The sequence below is a fragment of the Strongylocentrotus purpuratus genome, unplaced genomic scaffold (genome assembly GCF_000002235.5).
Source record: "Strongylocentrotus purpuratus isolate Spur 01 unplaced genomic scaffold, Spur_5.0 spur5_scaffold_14, whole genome shotgun sequence".
NCBI classification, from domain to species: domain Eukaryota; kingdom Metazoa; phylum Echinodermata; class Echinoidea; order Camarodonta; family Strongylocentrotidae; genus Strongylocentrotus; species Strongylocentrotus purpuratus.
In genome coordinates, this window is record NW_022145599.1 from 11,422,023 (window position 1) to 11,439,717 (window position 17,695).

A 17,695-nucleotide genomic window follows, 5' to 3' on the forward strand; every position below is an offset into this window, starting at 1 on the left:
CAGTTACCATAGTACAAAGGTCTAGTCTAAAGATGACATGATAAGCCATTATGCTAATGAGGGTTCGCTCAACCGAAGTCCGTTTATTTGCCCTCTAGTTACTCACCGTTGTAAGGGGGTGTTGCTATTGTCTGATGCCATAAAAGGGAACTACCTACATGTACTGTTGATGATGTGAATGTTTCCCATGTACTCACTAAGCAGACAATACAGCAGTGCATTTGCTTTGGTTTTCCCCTGAAAACCAAAAGAGGACAAACAGGTCTGTCTGTGTTTTTATTGCAACATGCTCTCTGCCAGAACATGTGTGGCTGACTGCATGACATCACTCGTGAAGTAACTTCAAACATTTGATCAGGGATTGACTATAGTTATGCTGGTATGAGCTCCCACAGACGGTGTGTCATTCAAGAACTTTACTTGACACTTGACGGCCTGAGTGCGAGGAGACGTGGTCAGCAGTCGTGATTTTTCTTTTTTTTATTGTGGTGGAAGCGGGGGTTTTCACCTTGGACGTGGGTCGTAATCAACAGGCTGCATCGTTCAGGAAGTTATCTAGCCATTATACAGTACGTGGTGTGCTGACTGGTCGGAGAGAGAGAGAGAGAGAGAGAGATAGACAGCAGAGAGGAAGTGGAAAAGAGGAGGAGAGGGAGGCTGACACTGTTTTTGTTTTCCAGTGACGTATATGGTATAGCTTCACGAGTTTGAGCATGGACCTTGGTTTGAGTATAGCTGTTTCCTGCATGTGATTGGATTCCGCGTAATTAAACCATTCTCTTGCTAGATCCCTGTCGGCTCTCATTCCCGTCGACTCCCCCCGGAGGGAACAGCATGGCCTTGTGAACATTTCGCAGCCAAAGTCAAGCACATTTTCATTGGGGAGGATATAGGCACCATTGGAATATATATACCGGTAGACAGGCGTTGCATTTGGATCAATTGAACGCCCTGTTGGGATATATACCGGTAATATGAACTGATTTGCTGGTGGGGTTTTGCTGCATATTGAATTAACCACTATGTCACAGGTTGGTGTAATAACAGTCCATTTTTTGCTTTGATTTATATGCTGTAGGCGGATGTGGCTTTCATTTTGTTTTTACTTTTACATCAGGGAGTTCTTCCTGTAATGACTAACCTTATCATTGGTATACAATGTAGGCCTATAGTAATACAGGACATACATTTGTATTCACAAATCATGCAAGCGTGTAGGCTATGTACAGTGTATTTGTGTTCCTATATGCATGACTTGTTATACATAAATAATATAGATTTGTTGGTTTGTATATAAAATGGGCAGTGTAGATTGATAATTTTACTACCCTGCTCATGGCATATGCATTGATCATTTTGTGTATTAGCTGCAGACTAGATGTTGATGAAGAAGTGTTCTCTTCTGTACAGTTCTTCTCTAAAAAGTTTTCTTTACATGAAGAAAACATTATAGGCCTATGTGTAAAGTAACTTTTAATCCCTATGTTCAGGTCACATTCAGGTCAAATAAGGAAGTAATTTATGATTAGCAGATGTAATTGTCTCATTGGTCTCTGTTTACACTGGAAAGCAATGGTAGATCATCTGGATGTGATGGTTGTATGAAATGTTCATCTCATGCTCACACATTCACAGTCAACCAAACTCCTAACTGGACCCAACACTGTACGTAACCCTACCCTAAAGGTTTACCTTTTTTCATGGTGGCTGTTCACTAGGGGGTGCTGATTGATAATTTTATTGTTTATGCATGAGCCCTGTTTTTGAAATTTGGGGTCCAGACAAAAGAACTTTGGTGTCAGTGTATCCCAGGTGCCTTTTAAAATTGAGCCATGCCTGACCTATATCTTTGACAAGGTACAGGTTAAGGAAAGATTTCCTTTAGAGACAGCCACCTAAAATTTACAGCATCCATGTTAGGGTTATTGATAGGGTAATGATAAGTAATAATGAACAAATATTCAGTATTATTCATTATAACCCTATCACTAACCCTAACGGTTAGCATGTGAGCACATGTGCAGGTTTGGCGCTCACATGCTGTCAATTTTAGGTGGCTGTCGTAAAAGGAAATCTTTCCCAGGTAAATTCTAAAGCAAATATTGCCAGAGCAATATCCAATTTCAGATCACTGATGTAATATCACATTTGCCCATTTCTGCTCTACATTGATTTATTTCATGACGAGGTCTCATGAGGGATGCAGGCAGGCATCTGTAATATGAGGACAACATCGTTCCTCTGGGAAATTGGCAACTCACAAATCCAGCATCATTACAGATTATCGTTCATGGTTGCCTTGGCGATAACAAAAAAGGCAAAATGTGTGATTCCTGACCTCCAAAGGATGGCCCCACAGATTTGAAATGTTTACCATTTGAAAATAAAATGCATTCCTCAAACCTAAGGGACTGTATTTATTGAGAATTTCCAAGAACTCAACTCAAGCGAATCTGTTTTTTTTTAAATGCTATATTTCAACAAATAAACCAATAGCTTTTTCAGCCAATAAAATTTGTGTGAGTGGAAATTTTCAAGGGGAAATGAGCATTTACATGTATTTACATTATTTGGGTAAAAAAAGGAAATTCATTAATGAAGGTTGAAATCAAATTTAATGCATTGCAATATCGCAACCTACATGTAATACCCTTCTTCTGGTTCTCAACAATTCAAATTATTGATGTTGCCTTTTTTTCTTCATTTATGGAAGCTCTTTGGAGAGTAAATTTAGGGGTGTGTCACTCCATGCTCTATCTCATCGTTAGCTGAACCCCACCTTGCATTTCTTGTGTTTGTGCAAAATGATTTCCAAAACCCACCATTTAGGAATGCATGGGCCCCATATTCCAGGTGCGTCGGACCCCCGTCGGTATTATCTTGTTCCCGGAACAAGCCAGAAGATGACACTTGTTTACCTTCCTTATAAATGATCCAGAGCGGGCTACCACTAGTACATAATTCATCAGGGCTATCACTATCAGGTTTTTGTTTTCTCGGGATAACAAGGCAGTGAGAGCAGGTGTGAAGTGACCATATTCTTTATCTGGGGCCTGTTTCACAAAGCCTTTTTTCAATGACAAATGACCAAAATCGGTGATAAAACTGATAACTGTGCTGATAACCAATCAGGAGCAAGGATTTCAGTAGCTTATAACAAAAACTGTCTTTTGTCACTGATGACAAGTTTTGTGAAACGCCCCCCTGGTGACCATGTCTTTTTTTTACCTTGTCTATCCCTTTTCTTTTGTCTGTCAGACTTCAGAGAGCACTTACAACGAGTATGATGACAGCGCTATTACGGACATGAGTGAGGAGGGGACGTCATCACCCAGCCCCCTCATCAATCTCGAGATGGACGAGGGCGTGGAATCCCTGATGGCCATGGACTTCATTTCAAGGTGAGTCAATCGTTTTTCTTCTGTGGATCTTTATGACTGATTCTCATATTGGTATAATCACCTGTAATCTCGGGCTCCTTAGTAAGATGGGGTCTTGTAATGCCCTCCCATAGCTCATCAATATACCACTGCAAAGATTTCATTTCTTAAGATTGTTCTGATTCATGCATACCCTTATGGTATTGATATGATATTGGATGGTCAGCAAACTTCAGTCTTGTCCACGAATGTAACATGTAGGTAAATACCTCAAATTACAACAACAAATACTGTACACAAATCTGTAGCAAACTAGATAATGGTGTACTTTTGTGTGTGCTTTTATACTTCTGTATCTTCCAACACATAAACAATGCAAGTATGATTATGACGTATGTTGCATGCTGCAACCATTTATTGTGTACCCGGCCACCCCACTTGCCACATTCATTTGCAAATAAAAATGTTTCTCATGTTGCCATAGTGGATTCTTAAGGCAGTATTACTATGTAATGTGTGAACCATGCTTAAATCACAAAAAAGCTCAATGTAAATTGGCAACCTTGTGATTTCCTGTGCAGCTACCCTCTGCTCATTTTTATATGCAAAATTATCCCCAGTGGGCCAGACCCATCTACTTGGTGAACAGCATCTCACAAATATGTTTCCACTTTCCATTGATGTATTTTGAGGAACTTTGGGCATCTGACAAAATGTTTCTTTAAACATAAAATCACAATATATGAAATTGGGTGTGCAAATCAAGTGGAATAGCTAGCTCCCAAGGGAAATCAGTGAGTGGCTACATAGTTTGTGCAGTGATCTGTATGGTAGAAAAACAATGAATTCATCTTTCATAACCTTTATCAGATGTTATTCAAGCTTTCACTGAACTATTTTAAGTTTTGCTGTGATTATTCAAATCGAATGGATGCTGGAGTACAAGTAGAGTTACCATGTAAACGGGTAATAACTTTGCATCTCTGCCTCTGGACTTCTCATTCAGAGTGCACTTATGATCTTATGTCGGAGGACATTGCAAATGGATATTGATACCGGTACTCGTGCTGTTCCCTGTTGCTTAGGTTACAGATGAAGCCTCAATGTCATTTTGATCTTGTCTGATATAAATCATTACACGTCTGATATAAATCATTACACGTCTGATATAAATCATTACACGTCTGATATAAATCATTACACGTCTGATATAAATCATTACACGTCTTACATAAATCATTACACAGTGATCAGATGGATACAGAATAGTCCAAATAATTCATGTAAAAAGTAAGAGCACAGGAAGGTGTTTTTTCTTGATTGAATTGAAGTCATCTCAAGTACCTATGTTAGATGCTATCTCATGAGAAGCTACGATCTGATTACAGGTACATGGTATGTGGTTACACAAGGAATTTTTTATGAAACTTTAATAGGCAATACTGTTTGCAAGATCATGGCGATTCTTTGGAATCGGACTATATAATATTCATTTGTTCCGATCATTAAATCATACTACTGGTATTCAAAGAATACAGCACATTTTATACAAAGATAAAGTAAAAAGTTAGAACCTTGATTCTTTAGAGATGCCATATGCATTAATTTGGTAAGCAATTTGGAATGTTGAATTACACATCTTACACAAATGGTTTGTATATGTATGTGAAAAACTTGCAACCTCAAGCATATTTTTACAGTACATCCCTCCCTTTAAAAACGAGCTGTTGCCTTTTCTGGGATCAATATTTGATGAGCTCGTCAATTGTTTATAATCCAATCAATTTGTGCGTGTGACTAGATTTCAACTCGGCATTATCTGACTTGAATGGCAGACTCCCATAATAAGTGGTACGTGTAGTCTTGACTTGATGGAGTAGCAACGTTTTCTTGGAAATCACAATCATTAAAATCAATATGTTTGGGATTAAATGCTAGAATAAGGAAGAAGAGTCTGATTGAATGTGAAATCAATAATTTGAGGAGCTGCTCATGCTGGTACATGTAGGAGTATTCACATTGCTGAAGGCAAAAGGTTAGACTGGTATGGTTCATGTTGCACATCCATGTACAGCTACTGTACATGTCCATGTAGTACGGCCATTTTGTTTATGGTTGATTAATATTAATTATTATTAATAATATGGTTAATATCAATGTTAAAAGCATGGCAGAATGATAAAAATCATGCATATTTAAACAGAATTCTAAAGATTGATTGCATATATATCATAACCCCACATACAGTATATCACTTGGTATGATCTGAGTTCATAAGGCTCTGTTGATTAACTAGAGACTCATGAAAGATTAACATTTTGCAAGCCTTTTCAATTATGTGATAGCTTCCTCCTCCTCCCCATCCTTATTTTTATCTATTGAGAGCCAGAACAGTGTTAACTGACTTAACCCTAATAAGGCCGGGGGGGGGGGGGGGGCCATTATGGCCCCCCCCCCCTCCACAATTTTTCTGATTGCTCGGGAACGCATATGGATGGCGCCCCGCCGCTCGCTGACTTTTTTCTTTCGAGTCTTGCGCAACTTTTAAAATAATTTTTTTGAAAATCGGACCTACGGTTACAAGGTCACGTGACCTTTTGTCTTTGCATGTCAGCCTGAAAATCGCTCATTTTCGTGATTTGTGTACAAAACGTATGGCAAAGTCATTTTTCCTAAAAATAGATCAAACATGGGTTATTGGGTCTTGTTTAAAGTTTAGGTGGTTGTTTTGGGAGTCAAAATAGTTGAATTGTAGTAAAAGATGAAATAAAACAACAAAAACAATGAAATACATAAGTTAAAAAAACAATGAAATACATAAGAAATTATCAAAACAAGGGATAACATAAGAAATAAGCTGGCTCTTCCAAAATTTTTGTCGTATTATTATTCAGAATGGTCTAATGAATATATCTAGTGAAAAAGAATGCTTAAATATGAATAATATATGATTTATGGGTAAAAATGTGATTTTTATGACTTTATTTGCATAAATTACCATAAATATGCAAATGAGTGATTTTTTCAAAAAATTGAAATTATCATATTATTCTTTACACTTCACTTGACATGTGTGCAAATTTTCGCGGCGATCGGCCGCTTTGCGGCCGAGATCTTAAGGGGGGCCATAATGGCCCCCCCCCCCCCCGGCCCTACTAAGACTTCAAATAGCCCGGCCCTATTAGGGTTAACTCTGTATTCTACATCTAGTATACAAGCTAATAGCCTTCTTGCTCCGAATTATATACATAATGTACATGTTTGTAGTATTCTGTCTTTGAAGCTTTGTTGTCATTGGTTTGTATATGTTTTTTCATTTTTTTAAAGCAAAATATTCTGATATATTTATGATTATTTACTCAAATACATGTAGATGCAATACATGTACATCTAGTGAAATATGTATCACACTCGAGGAAGTCCTGCATATTTACATGTAGAAAAGACATACAAAATCATCTCGCAGTATACTGTTTCTGCTTATTATTGTAGTGTAAGTGTTTAGGAAGCTGAACTTGATAAACAGCTTCAGCGAGTGCATGAAATTGAAGCCTTCAAAAAAATATCTCCTGGCTATTTCAGTGGAAAACAATTCCTCTGAGTTTGCAAACAATGTCAATTATATTGATGAACACATCCTGATCTGACGACAGAACTATACAGTAACCTCTTATGGGTTCGATAGAAACCAATCCCATCATTGTTTTCTGGAGTCTGGACATTTCTGGGCCATATGTCCAAGGAGCAACCTTGCGGGATTCGAGCCATTGATTTCTCTGTTTTGTTGGGGGGAACATTGGAACCGAGTTTTATTCTATTTTTCTTGCTGTGGAAAGTGTGGATAATACTCTCCTATTGATCGATTGGGAAGGGCAGCGGCAGAAAAACAATGAGGCGCAATAGGGAGGAATGCGACAGACGTCAGATAAAATAACACTTCACAATCCTGATTTGCTGTATGTGATCTACACTGGTAGAAAGTTCAAATTAAAGGTGGATAAAAGAAAACAATTTTCTATGTAAAATTGTCTGTATTTGTGAATTAAATTGACATGCAGTATGTTCTGGGGAACATTTGTTATTTTATTTTTATAATTAACATTTGTCTTCTTTCTACGACCATGTTTGTCCTCATTTTTTAAAGTACAGTATTACATGTACATGTACATGACACAACTCATGTTTATTCAGAAGTATTTAGGTCCCTAAATCTTGGTAAACAAAAATATACCAGTATTTAAACATTTTGGACTGATGCTAGTCAGTGCATTATACTTCCTCTCATAATGGTTAACATACATGTATGTACACAAAAGATGATTCATTTCAAATGTATGGTTGACACCCCTTTTGCATACAGTACATGCAGACATTCAGTTGCGGACTACATGTACATGTGTATTATTTTTCAAGTCCCCAATGAAAAAGTGATAGATTTGATTTTAGCTGATGCAAACAGTCATGTAGCTGTTTCAAAATTTCATGAGAAGTGTAGCTCATGATCATAGCTCATGCATTTATGATAGGTGACTCGGGTCATGATATGCATTATTTCTTTTCCCCTTCATATTCCCTCTCAAATATGTGTGTACCGGACTACCGGTATATAAATGTATACCGGTAATAGATTTCAAGCTTATATATCCTCCATGTATATATTTCAAACAGCCTTGATATTATACAATGACCATTTCCCACATTAACTACAATACAGTTCAATGGGCTCTATCATTATGTGTAGACATCAATAGGAACTTTACTCATTTAGGCAAACAGTACAGAGGCTTATACAATTTTGGTGTTTGTATATTGATTTTGTAAATCGCTGGACGTGTGAGTCAATGGGAATATTTGAGGCAAAGGACGACCTCGCCCATTATTAGTGTGCATTGTGACCCATCGCCAGATGTGTCTGCGGTATTCAATATGTATTTGTTGATCAATTTTTTGTTGTTTCAGCCACAGGGAATGAATGATGGGGATAAAACAAGTACATGTATTTATAAGCGTGTTTATGCAATTGGCATGGTGTTAAAACATAGTGGTGGTATCAGTTTAGAGTGGATATGGACACATGAGAAAAATATTGGAAAATTGAATTCTAGGTTGTTTGCTTTTTGAAGAAAAACAATATAGAACAAACTATTCATTTAATAATAGTTAAACTGAATTGAGCTGATCACCAACTGTTCATTTTAAAACACTGTATACATTTGAAAATTTCTATCACACTCTCACTTCATACAGTATTAGTTTCTCTGAATTATGCAATAGTAGATTTAATTTGTGGACAATCTGACTCTAAAGATATACATGTAGCATAATGCTTTTCTTTGTCAACAGCATTACCTGTGCAGGCTATATTAAAAAGATATTGGTCTTGATTGTCTAAAGAAGTTGGGTCTTCTTCCTTACAATACATGTAAACCATCTTGCTTTGGTGATTAAATGTAAACTTTATCACTCACAATGCTCTGATCCTCCCCTTTCTAATAACAGGGGTTGAAATATTCCCAATATCAGGTTTTTTCATGGATATGTGATACTACATGTACATGTATGAGGCAACAGATAGAAGAACTTGAAAGAAATTTAGGCCTTGAAACCTTGACAACAGATTTCTGGGAGATACAACAAGTATCATAGATTTGTAGTCACTTCCAAAGCCATACCTTTTCTACTTTCAAACTTGGATAAAAATATCTAACTTGGTTAAGTACATGTACTGTACATGCACATGTAGTTTATGATATTGCCTCTGTGTTTTTTATATTTGATAGCATCGTATGGTGATTTGATAGGAAAGCTCAATTTATACTCAACTTTAATTGACCTAACTAATTGGCCATCTCTCTTTTACGCCTCCAGTTCCCAAAGCCACCCTGGCATGACCTTCTCTGTTCCTGTCATCAACGGTTCCGAGGAGAACTTTGAGGACTTTGGTGAGAACGACGCAGGCATCGAGGTGGAGGTCCAGGACGCCAGTAGCCTCTCGGATTCCGGAGAGACAGCCATCACAGACAGGCAGACACCTACAAATATACTCAACGGGTGAGCAGACCAAAAATTCTTTAACCTCAAGGGAACATTTCTTTCACATGTACTTGTATTTCTTGTAGAAAATGAAAATCAATTGGCATTTTTTTTCTTCGCAGGGCTACTTTTAAACTGGTAAAAGGGCCCTTTAAGGTGTTCCTGTAGGTTTTTACCACCTTCTTGTTTCCAGAGTATCCCATTCTCTCTCTGCTCCCAAGGCCAACTCAAGACTAACTCAAGACTTTACATTACCCTGAATGGCCAAGAATTGGTTTGGTCGGAGTTGTTCAAGAGGTGGTTTGGCAGTGTCACTATGTTTGAACATTATGCTAATTACTGGATTCTCGAAGAGGAATCTGAGCAATTAAGAAAAATAATTGATTATTAAATTAGCTTAATTAATGAGCTTGTGAAGTTGTTCAACACTAACGACCTGAATCAGACCTGAGCTTGCAACACCGGTGAATGATCTCTCAGCATGTAGAACGTGTAGAATTTTCCACCTCCATCTCTGTCTCCCTCTCTCTCCACCTCTGCCTCCCTCTCTCTGTGCTTCTTTTCTCTCTTTGTGGATTTAAAAAAATAGATACCATTTCAACTCAATTCAATTCAACTCTTCCAATCAAGGCCTATTGATCTGACTTGACAGAGAAAACACTGGCACTGGTTCTGATTTCATTGCAACCTTTCTCTATGCATGGGACTGCATCAATCATGCCAAGTCATGAAGCAGTCCCACATATAGAGGCCCGTTCATCTTGTTTTAATGGAAACCAAACTCCCCTAACCTGCAATGATTGAAAGAGCATTGCTATCACTTTACCACAAATCATCTGAATGCTGGTGATTTGTGGCTTCATTTGAATGTCATTGGAAGGAGTACATCATTCAATATTGGATCTAATATTCCTGAGATGCTGTGTATCGTATATGTGAAATCAATCTGCATGGTTGAAAAAAAAACAAGCTCTTATTTGAATTCAGTAGAATTTTGATTCGTCATAAATATTCATAAAAGATGACAATTTTTTTCTTCTCTTAATGCAGTTGCCCCACTAAATTTTTTAGAATTAACATTCTGTGGAAACTTAATTAGGATTGGGCATTGTTTTATTTTTTTATACAAATTATATATTCTCCTGTGAGCAGTTCTCATAATTTTTGTTCAAAAATACATTTTGTTTTGTGGATGAAAAAACTAATGAGAAAGACTGTAATATGAGCTATATTCCCTGAAGGAGAATATTATAAAAGCAATTTCTTTTTTAAAACCCCTAAAGCTAAGTGCCGCCCCCAAGGCGCATTGGAGGCGTTTCAAGCTAATGAAATTTGTTTTCATCAATTATTGTCCTTGCACGAAGCACATTACACAGGAACGCCTTTAAGTGCCTGTACATGTAGCATGCCAGGAGGGACATAAAACAAAAATAAAAATGGGGCACTCTGCTCTATATTAATTTATGCATTGGTTATCTCTCTCGAATTATACATGATATTGCTTTTTCAGTTTTTCCGAGAAATGGAGCTTTAGACAAAAAATTACAAGGCGTGAGTGTGGAGATGAAAGGAAGTGACGTCATCGAAATTAGGGATATCAGTATCATGTGAATCTGGTCTATTTTGATCGCGAGTAGTCATGGTTAATAAAAAGATTTTCATCGAGAAATCCCTCATAATTGCAAATTCCATAATTGGGTAAAGACACACTAAATGGCATGTTTAGGATTCCTTGGATCATCAAATTTTACAAAAGGAAATGATATGCCATTGGAAAATAGTTTGGAGACTGATTGCTGGTTTCTTGTACATCAAGAAAAGCTTATGCATTTTTGTTGTCGCAGGTATCCTTTCATTTATTATTTTGCCCATTTATGAATGATTGTTAAATGTTTTTAACATGTTGAATGATAAATAAATTGAAATTGAAAGTTGAAAAATATAAATATCCTTCCAAAAGTTTGGGTGTCCATGCAATACATGACTGTCATTACTAATATTTTCTTTTAGTGTTAACTTGACGTTGGAAAATGAATTAATATCATCAGATTAAATACACCAACCTCGATGAAAAGAAGGGTTAAATACAACTAAGTTATCTAAACAGGAGAGATTTTGTGCAAAACAAGTAAAATGTCATCCTGATCCGGAGGATGAAAAATAACAAAAGCTGTTATCCGTAAACATAATCAAGTTTCTTGCGGAGAGGAGATCTTCCTATTGTCGCTCTCCCTTAGCTCTCTCCTGCAGCTCTTGGACATGGTCTCATGGGTATCAACAACCTTATTCTTGTGCCCTAGAGGAAGAGAGGTTGTAAAGGGTTCTCAGTCTTGATTATAAACAAGCAGGAATCTCTCATAGTTCCATTAGAACAACACTTCGAGAGTGTAGGAGATATAGGGCAATGTGAATTCAAGATTCTGTGTAACCCCCATCAGATTTTAATACTGCTTTTGTTGCTCGAGGTCCTAAAACACAAAGCACCTAATATTTGAGTTTTTCCCAAATGCACCTGCGTACTAGATAATGAAACCATAAAATTAGAAGTGCAATATTCTATAACGAAACTACCCCATGTGTAGAATTTTTAAATTATTTTTATCTTATAGGAATTTTCATATGAATTTCATATTTATGTGAATAAAATGCAAACCCGCACATTCTTATCTAATTAGCGGTAAATGATAGCATTGAAAACTTCAGAGCCCCTCCCTCGCCTACCCCCCCCCCCCCAAAAAAAAAAAAAAACACAAATACATAATTGAAAAATAAGTAAATTAATAAATGAAATAGAAATAAATTTTGCTTCTTTTTGAGCCCCTGAATAAGCACAGAAGTTCAAGAGATATCAAAAAGTGCTGTCCAATTTATACTGGTGTTATGGGGAATGAAATTCCTGTCGAACTGAATCCTCTCCACACCGTAGGAACATTAAATTACACCAGTACTGCTGTATAAGCACTACTCCTCGCCCGTGTGAGTAGTGGAGAGAGCTAACTGGACATGTATTGATTATCCCATCAGTCAAAGCTGATGTTCGTTCGTTCGTTCGGTGGGGTCCAGAGTTCAAGACCGATTAGGACATAGAGTAGAAAACCAAATGCCGTTAACCCCTATCGGCTGGTGAGTCAGTGAGTATCTAGGCAGCCGTGAAAAAGATTAAACCAAGTGAAACCATAGGTGTGTAAAAGTAGATAAGGGCAAGACCTGTGTAATTGGTCTCTTTTACTTCTTGACTTTTCTTGTCCCACATTTTAAGAAGAAAAAAAGATTGTTCTTTTTGCTGTTATTTTTCTTGAAATAAGCTTTTGTCTTGTAGCACTTTCACCTTGGGTGAGGTACAGTAAACGTATGGGATGAAATACATTGGACTTGGCCAAAGAGATAGCTAAAATTCACTGTACATGCTTGCAATTATGAAAAGTACACAGTGCATGTTTTTACTTGCTATTCAACATTTTGAAATCAAATTATTGTGTTTTTAAAAGGCCATCTAGAATGTCATCATCCATTTTTATGAATTATATAAGTTTATACACCATTATATTTATATTCCACTTGGTGAAGTATTGAGTTTTTTTTTTTTTTTTTTTTTTGGGGGGGGGGGGGGGTATTCCAAAGAGGATAATTTTCTTTAATTATTTTCTCAAAAATTTTCATTGTGTAAAATAGTATAACATCTAGAACATGACCAAAGTGGGGCCTCTAAACCATTGCAAAATGAATTCTTCATAAGTTCAATATTGAAGTCACAGTGTCTCTACACAGGGAAGATGAACTCATTATCATTTTAGGTTAATGAGATGGCTTGGTTTACTGCAAGGTCAAACAAATCGTGTTTGGATCTAATGAGGATGTAGGCAATGGGCAGAGCACTTTGCTTCACTTGATACTATCTGTAAGTTGATACATAATTGTATCACTTATAATTCTACCATGATACAAACAAAATGGAAGATGGTGAAATATATTAACGACATGTGTTCTTTTAAAAAGGGAAATTAATTGTCAGTTTTCAACATATCTTCCAGTTCAAACTATTGTTTAACATTCGTTAATACTTTTAAAACAAGTGGTAATTGATAAATATTACAAGCAGCGATATGTTTGAATGAGTCAGATATAACCTGAAGGTACATGTACATGTAATCAATTGTAATGAAACAGAATAGCCAGCTTTCATTTGTATTGTCAAACAATCAATCTTTACTCCCAAACTAAAAATGAATTGCGTTTGATCTGCATGCTTTTGAGATTCATATATGTTAAAGAAAGATATCATGAATACCATAATGTGTTCTCCTGAGATTACTGTTACTGGTTCATCTTCATCTAATGCAAGCTCACTTTCTAGATTTAAATTGCAAGCGGCAAGAGGAACTTGGTAAATGAATAGAATTGCATTTGCCTGATTGAACCTGCGGCTTCCTAACTTGAATGCCTTTACTTTGCCTTAGATCGCTAGCTAGCACAAAGCGCCACACACACTTATTTATATACACACTATATCCCCCGACACTGGGCTTTGGAGTTCATAGTCATGTGATCAGCAGGAGAGCATCACACAGCTGGTTGCCATGACGACCTAGTCTTGAGTTTCAATAGCTGTGTGACCGTGGTGGTTTACGTTTTGGGGCATTGTAGGTTCCCACGCCTCTCAGTGTCGGTGAAGGACTGTATTGCATTGGCTCGTCTGAAGAGTCGTTCGGAATGGAGGTTATACATGTACTTTGCATTGCTAATCATATATGCTTTAATAGCAGTGAATACATTTAAAGTTTATTCGTGTATCAGACAAGATTGAGTTAAATAGGAGAATAATGCTTTTATTGCAAGAAATATTCAAGAAAATGATAATGGAGTTGTATACATGTAATACTTCCCCTATACTGTTATTATTATGTCATTTATCATAAACATAATTATCACAATACCATGATTGAAAACAAACATGAATGAACAAATAAATATAGGTACATGTCTGTTTTGGCATTAAAGCTTTCCTATACTTGTACTATTCCTCTTCTTTTACATATCACATGTTCTGGTCAGTTACAAAACCGATTTGTAAGAGGTACTGTCAAGATTGTCTGCTGAGAGCTAAAGGGGCATAACTCATCGCGGATGCAACATCCCTTATGGCTCTCAAGTCAACAGATGAAATGAATGAAATGTCAACTTTAAATCACATCTACCTCTTTTGCAATGGAAGGTCCATAAACAGACACTATGGAAAATTATATAGAGCTACAGGTGTATACCACATGTTGAATCTTATGAGTACTTGCAAATTGATACAAGTATAGATTGTCCATGATTGGATAATGTATCTGTTTGGAGCCAGAAGGGTGTTTCTCAGATTTGTTTCTTCTTCATATATGTACTCAGTGTTTGCCCATAGCTGTTGGAAAATACTGTCATTGCACACATCTCATTACCATGGGTCTGTGATGAAAGAGTATGCCTCGAGTTATTATCTGCAAACAACTAGAAATTAATAGAATTGAAGTGATTTTATTCTTTTCTTCTGATTTTTGTGTGGTTTTGGGGGTGATGCTTTAGATAATAAAGCAGGAAATTCATGGAAAGATGTTATTTTAGAAATACAAAGTGGATCGACAGTAGATATCTGTGATAATTACACATTTGATGAAAAAAGTCATTTGTTTTTATCCTTAATCATTGTACATGTAATTATAGCAATATTTGCATTCTATACTTTGTATGATTTAACTTAGATCGATCGTATTATAACGCGGTAAATGTAATATCTAGGTCACATAATGACAATTTTGTTCTCTTTAATCCCTTTCTTACAACTTGACCCTTTCAAATGTAACAATTTCAAACAAATTTTGCTAATTTTCAGATTTGTGTTCAGTGTATCTTTTTTACAGCCTATTCTAGGGACATCCTTGGCTTGTGGACTGTATAATGAATGTCTATTTCTTCCCAACTAACACCAAGCGTTATAAACTCTCACCCCTTGTTTTATTCTCCTCTCCCTGATCCTCCAATTTTCTTCCTTCCTTTCCCTCCCCGCACAGCCTGTCTCCCTACGAAAGTCGGAAGCCGTACATGTCCAAGAAAGATGTGTGGTCACACATCCATCATAATCATCATCATAAATGGTACCTTCCTCCCTCCTTCCCTCTATCACTATGCTTGCAATGTTTAACCCACACCGTATTGTTTATTTTGATGGGAAATTTTAAAACACTGTTTTAGTCGCATATATTCTATCTAGCTTTTCTGCAGGTGTATTCTGTTGTATGGATTATGCCTAACTTTGAAACTGGAAGGAAGTGTCAAATTCTGGTGATTTCATCATTTTGCTGAAAATAACAAACTGAAACATTGCAAAATTATTTATACATTATTGCATTTTAGATTGAATGTCTAAAACAGCGAAAATTAGTTGCAAGTGTTATTGTCCTTGTATAGTATCTTGTAACCAGTTCATAATACATGTACATGTATGTACCTATCAGATAGCATGGGTTTTCAAAACAAATTTTTACAAAATATCAGACATCATTTGCTTCCTCTTTCAAAGTAGGGGATTGTCTATGTAATTTTAGTTTAGTAAATATATCCTCAGAATGAGTTTTATGCATTTGAATGTTTACAGCATATTGTGCATCTTGTATTGAATCTGTGTGCTCAATATTATTGATGGGAAAAAAATGAAGAATTCTACATGTATCTGCTTTCTTGAGTTTGAGCATGCAGTAAAAAAAAAAATTAAAAAAGGATGAAAATGGAAGCGTTGAATTGAAACCATGCAAAAATATACAAGATTATGCAAAAATGCAATTTCAAGCAACTTGCAAGCCTATATCATATATTCAGAGGCAGAAAGGTGCCAAGTCTGTATGTGAATTCCCTTTTAGCTCCAAACATACAGTATCTTAACCAGTCATACAGCTCTATTTGTACAGTAATGGGGTCCATGCTTCTCAGGTATTAAATTCTGGCCTTACATTATACATGTATTATGATTGGTGAGGGGTTATAAATCGGAAGCATACGCTTGAACAAGGGATAGTGAAGATCGATAAACTAATACAGTTTCTTAAACAGTCACATCTATTTGTACAGCAGTGGGGTCCAGTTTCTCTGGTATTAACATACATTAATTAAGATTTATGAGGGTTTATTAATTTGGAGCACACTAGTGCAGGTTTCATGGAAATCTATAATCTTGGATTCAGTTTGTATTAGAGCATGTTTTACACAGAAGCAGTCACATATTTTAGTGGAGGTTCACTTATTCGTCAGGAATGGCATCAATTTTGAGTTTCTTTTATTCATTGAATTAACACTGACATCTTGCATTATCTGATTTGATTTGGTTTAACATTTTCTGATATTTATTCTATTAACTTTTGCTTCAGTTGCACTCATATAACGCTGGGTTGATCTTTATTCACCTGTGTATGATTCTTATGAGGTTATATTATTGCCTGTATGATTTTTTTTCATGCACATTAATACTATATTTATGGTATGTTTTATGATTTCTATCTACCGTTGGTTTCATAATCCATCCTAATTTTCTATTCTTAATATACCTACATGTATAGTTCACAAATAAATGGTGTCGTATAAAAGCTTATCTTGTATATTATCATAGGCATACTAATTAGTTGTGTGTCTTGCAAAAAGGCGTTTGGTGGGAAACTCTTGATGCAAATTCCTACTGCCCCTTATCTGTTCGGCACTTAATGACTTTTTTTCATATTCTTTATCGAGCAAGTTATATATTCTGATCTACAGTTATTACCTGTGTGCTTGATTATGCCAAATGTCTTTATTGCAGTAATTAGCACCCCTATATATGCAGCTCATATCCATTAGCGCCTCCTCTGCATCTTGCGATCAATTATAATGTAGTTGGTCATATGGCCAGTACGTGTCGATGCAATATACGGTACATGCAATATACTGTACATGTACGTAGCATTGATTGACATGCAAATGTCTATAGTATGATTGTGTTGTTCTTTTTGGTCTGCCAAAGTACTGTGTACAAAGTGATAGTGTCATTTTTGTTCTTTCTTTGTTTTATAAATCCTTTAACCAGTGATTTTAAGGTTATAAGATATGAATTTCATCCTCTTTTTTAAATATTTTTTTAATTACAATCGTTCGATTAAATAAACAGATGAGACAAGTATGCATGTATTTTAATTATAATATTCTGTTTATTCCCCCATTTGTTTTAAAAGTAATTACTGTACTTGTCTGATTGAAATTTAAATTCATATAGCATCCATGCA

At 36.2% G+C, this 17,695-nt stretch overlaps 1 protein-coding gene across 5 annotated transcripts in view; it reads left to right on the top strand.

Annotated features, from left to right (window-relative positions):
* LOC579348 (rab11 family-interacting protein 3) overlaps positions 1-17,695 on the top strand; it is a 50,418-nt gene that overhangs the window by 19,450 nt on the left and 13,273 nt on the right. For 2 of the 5 annotated variants that reach the window (XM_011680092.2, XM_011680094.2), the window contains 3 exons: positions 3,259-3,401; positions 9,249-9,431; positions 15,461-15,544. In XM_011680092.2, the coding sequence (XP_011678394.2) occupies positions 3,259-3,401; positions 9,249-9,431; positions 15,461-15,544 (410 nt within the window). Of the gene's footprint in view, positions 1-72; positions 1,032-3,258; positions 3,402-9,248; positions 9,432-15,460; positions 15,545-17,695 lie in introns of those variants that run through there. The other 3 variants (XM_779468.5, XM_030984172.1, XM_011680093.2) reach the window with 3 other exon arrangements.